Source organism: Arachis ipaensis, chromosome B01, assembly GCF_000816755.2.
Source record: "Arachis ipaensis cultivar K30076 chromosome B01, Araip1.1, whole genome shotgun sequence".
Lineage (NCBI taxonomy): Eukaryota > Viridiplantae > Streptophyta > Magnoliopsida > Fabales > Fabaceae > Arachis > Arachis ipaensis.
The window spans coordinates 114207937-114223086 of record NC_029785.2 but is presented as its reverse complement, the minus strand read 5'-3'; the positions used below and the strand labels follow the sequence as shown (position 1 = coordinate 114223086).

General features: G+C 32.0%; 2 protein-coding genes across 2 annotated transcripts; both read right to left on the bottom strand.

Annotated features, from left to right (window-relative positions):
• On the bottom strand, positions 6705–7644 carry LOC107610525. The gene is made up of 2 exons (XM_016312576.1): positions 7305–7644; positions 6705–7210 (listed from the first exon to the last, which is right to left on the bottom strand). Exons 1-2 carry the CDS (start codon positions 7642–7644, stop codon positions 6705–6707), a joined length of 846 nt encoding a protein of 281 aa, XP_016168062.1.
• LOC107633098 (GDSL esterase/lipase At1g74460) lies at positions 12884–14676 on the bottom strand. The gene is made up of 5 exons (XM_016336735.2): positions 14388–14676; positions 14076–14206; positions 13731–13970; positions 13250–13499; positions 12884–13166 (listed from the first exon to the last, which is right to left on the bottom strand). The coding sequence occupies exons 1-5, from the start codon at positions 14665–14667 to the stop codon at positions 12895–12897; spliced, it is 1173 nt and encodes a 390-aa protein (XP_016192221.1). The 5' UTR covers positions 14668–14676; the 3' UTR covers positions 12884–12894.

Here is a 15150-nt window from a genome sequence, read left to right as displayed (position 1 = left end):
TTGTTATTTGTTTTTTGATCATTGAAGTTAATGAGTGAAATTCACTTATAGTGGGGTCAAATTAATTATATAGTCGGGGCAAATACTTTTTTTTAATTATGTATTAGTTTACAAATTTTTAAATTCCATTGGGGGCACTTGCCCCCACTCCCTTCAACATGAATCCGTCCCTGGACGTCGCCGTCGCGAAGGTTGTTCGATCGGTCGTTGTCTCTTCGAGCTCTGTGTGTGTGTCCGAGGCCAACATCCCTCTTCGAGCTCTCTGTTACTCTCTGTTCGAGCTCACTTCTCCTCTTCCGTCGCTATCACTTGGTTTTCTTTTTCACTGCCGATCTTCAATTTAATTTTTCTTGTTTTATACTTTTATTTGGTTTTCTTCTTTCTGATTCTGAGTTTATTAATTTCTGCTTAGTTACTGTGAATTTCTGAGTTTGTAAGCCTCCATCCTACACTGCTTCTTCAGTTTTATTTTTGGGCTCTAGATTTAATTATATTGATTCTTGATTGTTGATTGTTGTTTTTCTAGGTAAGTTGTTGTTTTCTGAATTAATTTTATTCACTGTTCATTGTTGTTAACAGAGCTTGATTGTTATTATTTTGTTCTGACTTCTTCTGGATTAATTATTGTTGATTATTGAATTTTCTGAAATATTATTGTTGATTATGAGAAATGAATGATGTTGTTGTTAATTTTCTGATAGTCTTGTTTAATTCTGAGTTGCGTGAGTTGCTGGGTTTAAATTTGAGTTCCTGAGTTAATAATAATGATTTTGTTAATGCTTGCTTAGTGAGTTGTTGATTTTCTGAAATATTACTGATTATGAAAAATAAATGATGTTGTTGCTGATTTTCTGATGGTCTTATTTAATTCTGAGTTTCTGAGTTAGATTTAATTGTGAGTTGTTGGGGTTTAAGTTTGAGTTGCTAAGTTAATAATAATGATTTTGTTAATGTTTGTTTGCTTTGAGCTGCTGATTTTATGAAATATTACTGATTATGGAAAATGAATGATGTTGTTGCTGATTTTCTGGTGGTCTTATTTAATTCTGAGTTGCTGAGTTAGATTTAATTGTGAGTTGTTGGGTTTAAGTTTGAGTTGCTAAGTTAATAATAATGATTTTGTTAATGTTTGTTTACTTTGAGTTGCTGATTTTCTGAAATGTTGTTGTTGATTATGGGATATGAATGATGTTATTGCTGATTTGCTGAGTTAGGTTTAATTATGAGTTGTAGGATTTAAGTTTGAGTTGATGAGTTAATAATAATAATTTTATTAATGTCATTATGGAAAATGAATGATGTTGCTGATTTTTTGATGGTTAAATTTTTTTGGCTACTGATTTTTTGCTGGTTAAATTTTTTTGGCTGTATCTTGAACATTATGTTTGTCCTTTACTGTGCGATTTGATCTACTTTAGTTATTAAACTTTAATGTTTGAAGTTGTTTATGAACTTTTATTAATAAATTATTGAATTTATTAGGTGAAATTGTGAAATTTTAAATTTTATTAAGTTAAAAATTATTAAATTTAAATATTTGGAATTATATGTTGAATTTTTAATAATTTTATTTAATGTTTAATTAAACCGATTGAATCTCGTTGAACTTCGGTTGAACTATTAAACCAGTAAACCAGTCATCTTATTGACCGGTCTAATTCTCGCAACCTTGATTGTAATATATGTTTAAAATATTTGATAATAAGCTAATATAAGTATATAACACAATTTGATTTTTTTTTTTACTTTTTATTTTAATTTTATTTATATTTTAATATAGATGATCATTATTAATATTTTAAGAGTACTTTATGAAAGTCTATGCTTTACTTCTGTTCATATTTTGACCCAAAACAAAAGTCAGGTCCAATAAAAATGAAAGGCCCGCCTAAAAGGGTGACCTCTACCGCATACCCGACCTCCTTAAAGAGGTAAGACACATTGAAAAAGAGCAGCTTATGCTTATCTAAGTAAGTAACTGCCTCTCCGAATCTCTCCAACTATCTCTATCTTCCCTGAAAGATAGATCCTAATAAACTCCCAAGATAAAAGGAACGGTTATCCATTAATAAAGATGCAACTACTCCAACAAAGGTGGTTATCTACTCTACTATAATACATTGACACCCTTCAGGTATAATATACGCTCTAATCTACTAAAAATCTGCTTGAAGCCTTTGCTAACTTAAGCATTGGAGTCTCTTGCAGGTACCACCTCCCACGTCATCACGAGGAACTCGGACAGGCGGCACCTCGACATCCCAAGTCGGATGCAGCCCCTCAAAAGGACCTAGACCTCACGTTCAGGCCCAAATCAACGTTTTAGGTAACTTTCGGAGTATTGGCGTCGTTGCCGGGGACCTGGAGCTCAACCCTTGATAATGGCGGATGATTAACAAAATGGTCAAACAATCACCCGACATGAATAGGATACAAGCATATTAAAAAGATATTGGAATACAGTTTCTATGGATACCAAAAACTCTGTAAAATCTTCTCCCAATAGGCAGAAGATTTCAAATAGGGATGATGATTCTGCTTCTACAGTTAAATTGGATTAAATATACCGAACAGAAGAGACGAGGATAATGCACTCATAGACACCAATCATGATAGATGGAAAGCCACATATTCATCACCATCGTAAAAAAAGAAGAAAAAAGGAACGTGACTGATCCCAATCTCCCGTGGAATAGGATGGGCAATGAGATCTGTGTTGACTTACAATCACGAAAAGAATCATGATACCCACTCAGAATAATGGAGTAGTTGCATGTTCCAAATACACAGGTTTCATGAAGAAAAAAAAATAAATAAAATGTCCTATATTGGTCAGTAATTAAAGGAAGAATGAAAAAATATTGTTGATAAAAATAATGAAACCTTTCTTCCCAACTTATGCCAAAAAATGCAGCATCAACCAATTTGGATGCTACCCAATCAGACAATGGATTGATGAATCCAATTTTTTCTTCATTAGATTCACAAATCAATTACGACAGATCAATGAATAACACTAAAAATTCTCATGGAACATCTTTTATTAGTTGCTCACAAATTGCATCACTGCCAATGAATTTGATGTTGTTTGTACACCAATAAAGATGGATGGCTTCCAGAAAGAAGAGCTCGACCTCCTCCCCAAAGTTCGAGAAAGTGCTCGGATTAAGGAGGAAGCTCTAAAGCAAAGGATGGCTCTAAGGTACAATCAAAAGGTAATTAAAAGGATCTTCGCCACCAACGACTTCATCTGATCCGAAAGGACATCGAAGTACAGAAATCAGGAGAAAGAAATATGGCTGCTAATTGGAAGAGACCTTACAAAATAGTTGAGGTTCTAGAAAAATGTTACTATAAAGTGTCCGACCTCCAAGGACGGGAGCTCCCGAGGTCTTGGCACACTTGTAACCTAAAGAAGTACTACAACGAAGTAGCAAACCTCGTGTATTGGTGTACTCCTTTTTTCGACAATAAAATTTTTTTAACGAGGCACCAGCACGAGAACTAGGGGCACCCAAGCCCATAGTGTGCAGATTTGTAAAGGAATTTCTTAATAAAAAATTCCTATCTCTTCCTTCAAAATTTTTCTATTTAGAACGCATTAATTTAAGCTTGACAAACCGTAAAAATCTGACCTCGAATGGTCGGCAAGATGAAGCGACGAGGTACAAATTAATATAAGAAGTTATATAAACAACTCGTACAAAATGACCTCAATGAGATCGGATAAAAAACGAGCTGTAAAAGTAACTTAATAAAGACCAACTACTCGAAGTCGAAACTAGGAAAGGAAACTAATAACCTAACAAAGTTGCTAAGACTTAAAGTCAAGCAAACTCTGTCCGAGCAGAAGTCACAAAATGCTCGAGCCCGACCTATGAAAAGATCAGGACTCAAGCAGGGGCACTGTTCATACCCTAACCCAAAACAAAAGTCAGGCCCAATAAAAATGAAAGGCCCGCCTAAAAGGGTGGCCTCTATCGCATACACGACCTCCTTAAAGAGGTCGGACACATTGAAAAGGGGCAGCTTATTCTTATCTAAGAAAGTAACTACCTCCCCGAATCTCTCCAACTATCTTTATCTTCTCTGAAAGATAGATCCTAACAAACTCCTAAGATAAAGGGAACGGTTATCCATCAATAAAGATGGAACTACTCCAACAAACGTAGTTATCTACTCTACTATAAATATACTGACACTTCTCAGGTATAATACACGCTCTAATATACTAAAAACTTGCTTAAAGCCTTTACTAACTTAAGCATCGGAGTCTCTTGCAGGTACCACCCCCCCACCTCTTCACCAAGAACTCGGACAGGCGGCACCTCAGCATCCCAAGTCGGACGCTGCCCCTCAAAGGGGCTTGGATCTGACATTCAGACCCAAATCAACGTTTCAGGTAACCCTCGAAACACCATCTATATTTCTTGGTTTATAAACAAAAATGTATTATTGTTTATGGTTAATAAATATATTAAGATAACATTCCATTTTAATTTTTCAAATATATTAAAAATGATAAAAAAATAATTTGAATTATCCACTGATTTCTTAATGAAAAAATTTAACCTAGCTATAAGGAACAATTTATTTCAATTAAGTGTGATGGAAAATGAAAAAATAACTTTATGTACTACATTATAATAACCTAAAATTTTTAGCCTGAATGAATGGATATCTTCCTAAAATATAATATATGTTATATTACTAATTTTTTAATATAATAATTTTGTTTTTGAAAAATAAATACAATTACCTTGTCACACTGTCCAAAGACAAAGTAAGCTTACTCTTGAATAAAAAAAACCTAAATACACACAATATCATCAGATACATTTTTATAAAAAAGAAAACATTAAAGTCAACTTATTATATACATGTTTAATATAATAAAAAGATATATGCTTTCTCTTTCCACTCCATTAAAGAACTTAAACCAACCAAAAAAAAATACAAAATTTACAAACAAATCAAGAATAGAATGAGAAGTATACATATATTAGACGATAGTGAGTGTAAAGAAACTTTTAAGTATTCTAACATATAAAGTAAAAAGATACTTTGTATTTTAGACCAAACTATTTTTGAGTACCAATGAGTATTTATCCAAATTTTCATTTTGAGTATGAAAAGTTAAAGTACAAAATTAAAAAAATGTTGCATTTTAACTAAAATTATTTTTAAATACATTAGTAATATAAGGTATAAGACTATAAAGTCAAAATATACACCTACTCAATGATTATTTTTGTTTAGAAGGTGAATATCTTTTGATATTACACCTTAGTTTACCAATTTGACAAATTCATATGATCGTAAATATTTATTATGTAAAATTATAGTCACTTTTTTTTTTTCTTCTCCTAAAATAAGGTAATTTTTCTTCTCCGAATAATTTCTTTTATTTATACCGATCTTGTAAAATTTATGAACGTGCTAGAACAATTTATTGGTCAACTTGCATAATGAATTTTCAACACGAATTGATGATGGTATTTCTTAAATTTTTTCATATAGATATTACGCGTCTAACTCTTGATTTTACAAGATATATTGTATGCAGTGTAAAGATTCTTTTCGATCAATTTTCTGTCTTTTCTTTTTTTGGTACTGTTCTGTCAATTTTTTGCAAATCGAAGGTGATTCGATATCTAATAGTCTGGGAGCAAAACCTACTCCTCTTTATAAGTATCAGTTTTATTTTACATTAAAATCCATGCTTTTTACCATGACGAAGAAAAAGGAATCAAGCTTTGCAAAAATTCAAAAATGAACAAATTAAAATTTAAATGTCTTGAATAAAAGGAAAATCAAATTAAATAAAGGAAGGGAGCCACTCACATAAAGACGCTTAAAACGTCTTTTTTTGAAGACGCTTTTTAATAATTAAAATATAACTTATATATAATCGATCAAACTGTGTTATTTTTGTCAAAATTAGACCAAATAAACTGATTTGACCGAAAAATCGATAAATCAAATCTTGAGATTTATTTCCTCTAATTTTGACAAAAATTAACACAGTTTGATCGATTATATAAGTTGAATTTTAATTATTAAAAAAATATCTTTAAAAAAAGATGTTTTAAGCGTCTTTATGTGAGTGATTCCCATAAGAAAAAGTGTTTGGAAAAATAAAGGACAAATTAAAAAGTAAAGACTGGAAAGGATAAAAGTTGCTGAATTTAAAGGAATCGAAATGACATTGCAAAGAAGATAAATTGCATGAAAAGGAAAGTTGTAGGGAATTTAAATGAAAAGTAAAGACATGGAAGGAACTCTTAAAAAAAAAAAAAAAACTCTTGACGGACTCAGAAAGTCGCTGAGATTTGAGTGAGTATGAGTGTTTTCTCTGAAAAGATTCCAACCCTTGTTCTTTCGAGTCTTCTCCTATTTATAAGACTCCTCAACCAATCCAATTGAAATGTAACTTCCACGTACATTAATAGAGTACGCAACTCCTTTCATAGTGTTCCAGTATGCACTTGTAACTTGATAAAGTTCGAATTTGTCGAACATTGGCTTGTCGAAAAATTCAACAATATCTTGTCGAAAATATTATTTTTGATGATTTTTTATTTTTTATTTATTTTTATTATTTTTTTGCTAGATGGACAAAAGCAAAAATACTTATCATCATTGAATATTGTTTTCGACAAACTCATATTCAACTATTTCTCTTTCTTTCTTCTTTTCTTCTTTTATTTTTTCAACTTGTCGAACTCTCTCAGCCAAATAGGTAAATCAGGAATATGCATATTGAGTAATTTTCGACGCATATACAAGCCAAGACCTTTGATGGCTATTTTGACGATCTCGCTTTCAGGGACTGACACATAACATCGATTGCGAGCATTTTTGAATCGAATTATATAGTCATCTATCGATTCTCCATCATCTCGTTCTATTGTAAGCAAATTTGTCAACAAGACATTCAATTTTGCTCTATAAAATTGAGCATGAAAAGTATTTTCCAATTGTTCCCATGTTAAAATTGAACTGGGTCTCAGATTTGAAAACCAAGTGAAAACATTTTTTGTTAATGAAGCAGAAAAAAACTTCATTCTCAGGTTTTCATTATCTGCCAAATTTTCTAATTCGACCATATAGCAAGCTATATGCTCGACAGTTGACTCTCCAATATCTCCTACAAATTTTGTAATTATTTTAGGATTTTTCACACCTATTGGTACTTCTGTCATTTGCACTGCAGAAGAAAAAGCAGAAACAAAATATGGTCGATGCATGAGACCCACGTTGATACCCATTCCATTGAGGACATCCACGACAATCCTTGTCACCTGGTAATGATATCCACGCTGTGTGAAGTCTATTCAAAACTTCATCAGTATTTTGATCTTGTCGAACGAGATAAGGGATATTTTCTTTCCTTTCAGGATTGTTAAATACACTCTCCTCATTATATCTTATGTCCTCCTGATCTACTACCAAATCTTGGGGAATAGGCTCCCCCTCATCATAATCGACAATTCGAGCAATTCTCTCGACTTGTTTAACCAGTTGATCATATTTTGACTCATTGTCATCCAGGATAGGATTCAAAATAGTAGCCATCTGATGAGTCAACAAGTTGACTAAATCATAATGGCTTTCGTCAATATATTGTCGAAACTCAGCCATCGATCCTGAATTATTCGACAAGGAGCCACTTGGTAATCTCGATTAACGTCGGGATATGAGAAAGAAGATTGGTTAGAAACCGTACCTGGCACATTACCAAATCTGACTGGAAATGGAAATGTGTAACTGCCTATAGGAGGCGTATAGCCAGGAAGAAGGTCAAATGGAAGCAAACTAGCGGTTACTTGCGGTTGATTCTGCACTGGGGTGATCCTAGGGCGTGAATTTCACCCACTACCACCAACACTTGCATCAATAACTGAATTATTCTCCCCCAGAATTATATTCTGCATGTGGAATCAAATTTGCAGAAATTTGTGTAGCAGTTATTGGGGCATTATTACTTGTTTATGCATTGCCATTTGAAACTTCGTCAAACATGGTAACAATTTTATCACTTCTTAATTCCATGCACCAAATATCAACACTGCATGCACAATGCAAGCAACAAATTTTGACACAATTAAATTTTAAAACTGTCCCACCGGGCATGCCAATTTGTTTTGTCGATTTTTTGCAAATCGAAGGTTGTTTCATATCTAATAGTCTGGGAGCGAAACCTACCCCTCTTTGTGAGTACCAGTTTTATTTTGCATCAAAATCCATGCCTTTGACCATGACGAAGAAGAAGGAACCAAGCTTTGCAGAAATTTGAAATGAACAAATTAAAATTTAAATGTCTTGAATAAAAGGGAAATCAAATTAAATAAAGGAAAAAAGTGTTTGGAAAAAATAAAGGACAAATTGAAAGGTAAAGACTGGAAAGGATAAAAGTTGCTGAATTTAAAGGAATCAAAATAACATTGTAAAGAAGATAAATTGCATGAAAAAGAAAGTTGCAGTGAATTTAAATAAAAAGTAAAGACATGGAAGGAACTCTTTAAAAAAAAGACTCTTGACTGACTCAGAAAGTTGCTGAGATATGAGTGAGTATGAGTATAAGTATTTTCTTTGAAAAGATTCCAACCCTTATTCCTTCGAGTCTTCTCCTATTTATAAGACTCTTCAACCAATCCAATTGAAATGTAACTTCCACGTACAATAATCCATGCGTAATCGTTTCCACTCTGAGTGCTGTTTGTGCCACTAACTATCTTCACCTATTAACTTCCTTCGATTCGTTCACTCTCTCTCTCTCGATGAGTCCTAGTCTCCTTCATGGATTGACCATCCTCAATGACTCCACCTCGAAGTTCACAACTGTGTTATTTTTTTTACTAACAAATTGCCTTGCTGACTTCTTCTTCGATACAGTTGACCACAGTCGAGTCTGCCACTTCGACTTCCGTATTTGTATCAATCGATTAATAGAGAGTACATAATAGAGTACGTAATTGGCTCCAATCCAAAGTTAATTGTAACATGTACTTGGAGATTGATCGAAATATTATTTTGACACTTGGCAATGATCGAAATCTAAACTTGTCGAACATCGACTTGTCAAAGAATTCAATAACATCTTTATCGAAAATATTCTTTTTCGAGGTACTTAAAATGTTCACTGCCTTTTTTTGGAATCTGGCTTAAGGGACGTCTTTGAACTAAAGAACTCAATTAGCATTATTTAGCATTTAGCATATCTGAATATTTATTATAAGATATTATAATTTTATTATTTCGATTCTCTTAACACCTATAAATACTCTTCTATATTATATCATTTTATAACAAGATGTACATAAATTTTTTAAAGAGACTTAATATAATATGATTTCTTAAAAATTCTATTTTATTGATTTATAGTCACCAAAATTGTGTTTAAAAGATTTTTTATTCTTTTCTTTTCGTATATTACAAAATTATATTTTTTCTCTCCATGATTCATTTCCTTTTCTTCATGCAAGGTAGACAAATATGTAAAAAATATCTAATATATTTTTTGAGTTCGTTCTAATTCATAAATATACAAAAAAAAATTTTCCTTTTTCTCATGGTTCTGCTTTAAACACATTATATTGTTTCTATTTTTCCGTAAGAAATTGCATAGCTCATGCTAATAACATTAAGATAATTTATTTTCTCTATCATCTTTATAATTTTGAATTTAATTTAACTATTCCAATGTTTTGAAAATCGGTTCGAACCGACCGGTCGAACCAATCAAATCGAAAATCATTAACAAATATAGTTCAAATAGAAGAAAAAATCGCCAAATTCAAAAATTGAAGTTGAACTACTAAACCGGTCAAAAACCGATCGATCGAACCGAACTGTGACTCGGTCGATTTTTTATTTTTGCCCAAAACGCTGCGTTTTGCCTCCAGAAGAACCTTAGTCTTCAGTCTTCACTCTTCAGTTCTTCTGCCAGACAACACTCTCGAGTCTCCACCCTCCAGCCCTCCACTCTCACTTCTCACTCTCAGTTACCACGTCTCCAGTCTCCACCTTGAACTTCCGGCGCACCCTCCATCCAGCCACCGCCACGGTCGCAAGTTCCGTGGAAGTCACTCACCGTTGCAAGTTCCTAGAGCCAGCTTGGAGATTTGCACAGCCCTGTCCGTCGCGAAGTCAGCCATGGAAATCACAGCCACCGCGACCACTCCTTGCCATCACAAAGTGTCTTCCCACCGGCGCCAGTCCTATTCGACCCTTCCACCGCAGTCACTGTCTCTGTCGCTGCCAGCTCTACATTCTTCCCTGTCGCTGCCAGCTCTGCATTCTTTCACTAACCCTAGGTATAATTTTAATTTGTTGTAATAATAATTGTTGAAGTAACTCCTCCTATTAACTAGCATGCATCAGCAGGGGCAGACATAAGAGGGACGAGTGGAGGCCTCGACACCCCAACTTTTTTTTAAAAAATTAATAGCAATAAGTTATTATATATGATTTAATTTTTAAAAAAATTATTTAGTATTTAGTCTAGTATAAATAAAAGTCCAGTCTAATTTAAATATTAATAATTTTTAATATCTAAAAAGTAAGTAACAATATTAAAAAAATCTGAAAAAGATATTATTACTAATATTTTTTAATTAAATAAAAATTTTTAAATCTCATAAAGTGAATTCTTTTTCTTCTTGTGACTGTCTTTTTTTATTAATTTGGTATTAATTCTCTCTGTTTCAACTGCTACAACTAAGAGATCTTTTTCAACTATGAATATTATGAAAAATAACTTAGAAACAAAATAAAAAATAAATTTCTTACAAATTGTCTTTTAATTATATTGAAAAGAAAATTGCTGAAAAATTTGACGTAAATTCTATTATGGATGAATTTTATGATATGAAGAATCGACCACTTCGTTAGTAAAAAGTATACACATATTTTTTGTACTTTAAAATATATTCTCTATCGTTATATTTTTGTAATACATCTTATATTATATAATTTTTTTACATAATTTTTAATATTATGTGTTATTGGACTCCATGATATCATTTTTAGATCCGTCCCTGTGCATAAGAGAAGTCTTCTTATATGTGACTGAAAATCATGCTTATTTACATAATCTAATTTGTAAAACAAAGAAGAATATGAACCATTCAAGGGGGAAAGGAACTATTTTATAGGTCCAAAATCCAAATGGCTATCAAAGGAATAGCATAACAGTATTGGTCTGCATGATTTTTACATAAGCCTTGATTTGTTCATATGCATTAATTAGAGTTCTTCATTAAATGATTAATTTTTTGGTGCTGGTTGCTGATTAATTCTTTGGTGTTGGTTGTTTGCTTGTTGTTGATTAATTTTTTAGTGTTGATTGCTTAAAGCATTTTTAACTATTAAGTGATTAATTGTTTAAACTGATTGTTTAGTATTGATTGCTTAAACTGATTGTTTGAAGTATGATTAAATGATTAATTTTTTGTGCTGATTTCTTGAAACATTATTAAATGATTAATTGTTGAAGTTGGTTGCTTGAAGCATGATTAATTGTTATAGTTTATTGTTGAAACCTTGATAATTGATTAGTTGTTAGGGTTTAGGGTTGCTTGCTGATTTGACATTGATAAGTTGATTAGTTGTTAGATTGTATTGTTACAGCGAATTTTGATGATTGATGACAAATTTGGATCAGTTAGATGTTGGTATTTTATATTTGATTGGTTGTTTTTGTTATTTGACTTGAGTTTGTATTTGAATGAGATCATAACATTATGATTCATGTAGTACTTTTAATTTGGATGATATTTTAAGATTTATATTAGACTATAATTATATTTTAATGTGTTTATTTATATTTTATTTATTATTTTATTATAAAACAGTTTTTTTTGTTCAACTACGATATCACTCTTTAAAATAAAAATACTTTTATTAAATTTTAAACATAGTTAGATATAAAAAAATTATTTTAAAAGAGAATTGCCATGAGCCATAAGAATTTAGGATTATCTCTTGGAGTCGTGGAACATCGATTTTTAGGAGGCTGCGATAGATCTCCTTGCTTTGGGTTGCATCTCCACGAGATGGGTACCGGCAAAAAGATTTTTACGTTCGATATTCAAGTCAAAAGAGTTTTTGAGGTGTAATAATGCATGGTAATATGAATATATGTGCATGAGTGTGAAAAGGGTATTATTTATATTGTTTGTCTCCTAGAAGTGGTGATGGATTTAATTGACTTTTTTCATTAAAAAAAATTAGATAAGATAAAATACGTTTTTAAATATGAAGATATAATTCAAATATAATAATATGATTTCATATGATTTAAATCATAAAAAGCCGTTTGTGATTTGTGATTTTTATTCAGGGTCTTCAAAATCGTATTTGATTTGGGCCATGAACTAAGTAGTTTTTTATTGGATAAAAAAAAATCTGGAATATTAGTTATTAGTTAATTAATTATATATACGTAAGATTTTTATGTTTTGTTTATATATGGTAAAATTAATGATAATAATATTGTCATTTTTATTTTTTATAATATCATTCTATACATAAATTTACTATATTATATATTTTCATGAATTTATAACAAATATTATCAAAATAGGAACGATAACATCAATCTCGAATTAATTAATTATGCAGAGAAGAACACATAGATTAGCATCAGTTAAATGACATTACATGAAGTATTTATTATTCAGACACTTTTTTAATTTTCTTTCTTATTATAAGAATTATAACAAGAGTACAATGCAAGATAATCTATTTTTTTTTTTTACCGATCCGCAACCTTTTAGATGAGTATGGAAAGACTATGTCATGTGAGCTATATCTATATATTATGACACGTAGGCTCAAACCATATAAAAAAAATATTTAAGACAATTATATGATGCATCATTATTATTATTATTGTGGAGATGGAACTGGAGCAAGATCAGAGACAGAAGCAGGTGCTGGTGAGGGAGCATTATTATTATGAATGGTTTGATCAACACGTGTGAATCCGAATTTCTTGATGAGCTCATTGGCAATTAGCTCATTGGCACTGTCAGTGGGGTGGTATTCATCCCAAAACACATACTTGCTTCTATCTTTGCACAATTTCGATGCAGGCACACATGTAAGTGCAGGTCGTATGTTCCAAAACGAACAACACGGTGAATCTGCATTTTGGAATCCTACAAAACCATCCATCAATTCATTCATTTAATGTCACTGGCATTGAATTCAGTACTAGTACTTACTACTATTTGCTACTTACCATACTTCATTGGATTGCTGATGACATCATAAACAACATCATATGCATCTCCAAATACATATTTTGCACCAGGAAGCTGCTGCCCCAACTCATCTACCACCTTGCTTGTTGCTTTATTAAAAGAAAGAGCCAATTTGTTTGCCTTCTCTCTACAGTTTCCACTTGTTGTTAGCACCCTTTGAAGGGGAATGCAGCCCATTGGGCCCAGCCCAAATACCATTAGTTCCCTTGCTCCTAACCCATGAAGCAACTACAAAAAAAAAATGGGCTTTAAGCCCCGTCAAATCATCAAAAAGTTACAAAAAAAATTCGAGATGTATTATTTGTATCAAAAATTCAATTCCTATGCTAAATTCAGCTATTAAAATCAGCAAACAATATATTTATATATAAATACATGTGTAGTTTAATTTGTTTTTAATTTATATTTGTATTCTAATATTTGAATAATAATTAAAGTAAATTAATAAATAAAATAAACCTTGAGTTGGTCTCTGAGTGTTCCTATCAAGTAGTCCATGAAAGTGTCATCATTGTAAGTCCATGAATCACTGTAAACAGGCATTAAGTAATTGTTGATAAAATCGTTGCTCCCTAACGCAACAACATATCTAGCTTCCTGAAAAAACTTTTGTGCCGCACTGTTTCCAATTTTGGCCTCAATTAGTTCTTGTGTCCCCTGAAATAGCTCAATTTGCTTGTACAGAGAAAACCTCTGGATCTGTAAACATGCACAATTATCTTATAAATGTGCTTTTTAAATGGCTAAAATATATAACAAAACACGCACTATATCAATAAAATGCAAGTTAACATTGGAACTCACAAAATACTGCCCAGTTTCATTCAAAATGCCACCACCACCAGAAGCATAGTTCGCTCCATTTTCTAGAATAATTTCTGGGGTTAAAGATGGGTCTAGGAATGCTGGAGGCCTAGGGAGGCCAGTATTGTCGCCTAAATGTGTATAATTCGGTCAGCAAATATTTTTTTAATAAATTTATTATAGAAATTTTAAAGTGGCAAATATTTTGAATAATAGAAAAAAAATGAAATTATTAGAAGTATAGTCATTCATATGCCTTTTTGGGTCCATTTAAATTATTGGGAGAAATGATATTATGACAGAAATAATTACCTATAATATCTGCAACGGTGCGGCCGTTAGTAAACCTTCCGTTGGGTAATCCGTTACCAAAATCAATACCATACCAAGGGAGGCTGGCCTGAGCAAGGCTTCTATTGAGGCGTTTGTTGTTTCCAACATCAGAGAGGGAGTCACCAAATATGAACTGCACAATCTTGCAATCACACCCTCTAATTATCCCATTTCCCAAAATGGTCCCTGCTAGAACAACAACTAGTGCCAGATTATTCAACTTCATGTTTAATTTGTGTACCAAGTTACACTCACACATGACCTCTATGTTTGGTTTTTATAATATGCTGAGAATGTTATGTTCTAAGTTACAGAGGGGGCGCTGCGCTGAAGTATAATTGTTTGATATACCAACTATTATTGCTTATTCAAACCTAATGCAACTACCTTATATTTTGTTACAATAAGTATAAGATCACAAATGTGAATGTTTGATTAAGTCCAGAGAATTTGTTCTAATTGAGATTTTGTCATGAGGAATTGGAATTGGAGGAATAGAGAGAGGTGGCCCTTTAATTCGATTTCTCAACAAACCACGTTTCCATGGGTTGTGTTATTCACTTATTCTAGTAAGTTCACCAAACTGGAAAGTTCTCTCCCTCTAAATTCTCCCAAAATCTCAAAACCCACCATACTAACCAACTAGGGGTTCTTAAGTAATCGAAGAGAGCCAGCAACATAAATTTATTATTTATGTTATCGTTTTAGAATTTTTCTTGATAAACTATCTTTATTAATTATT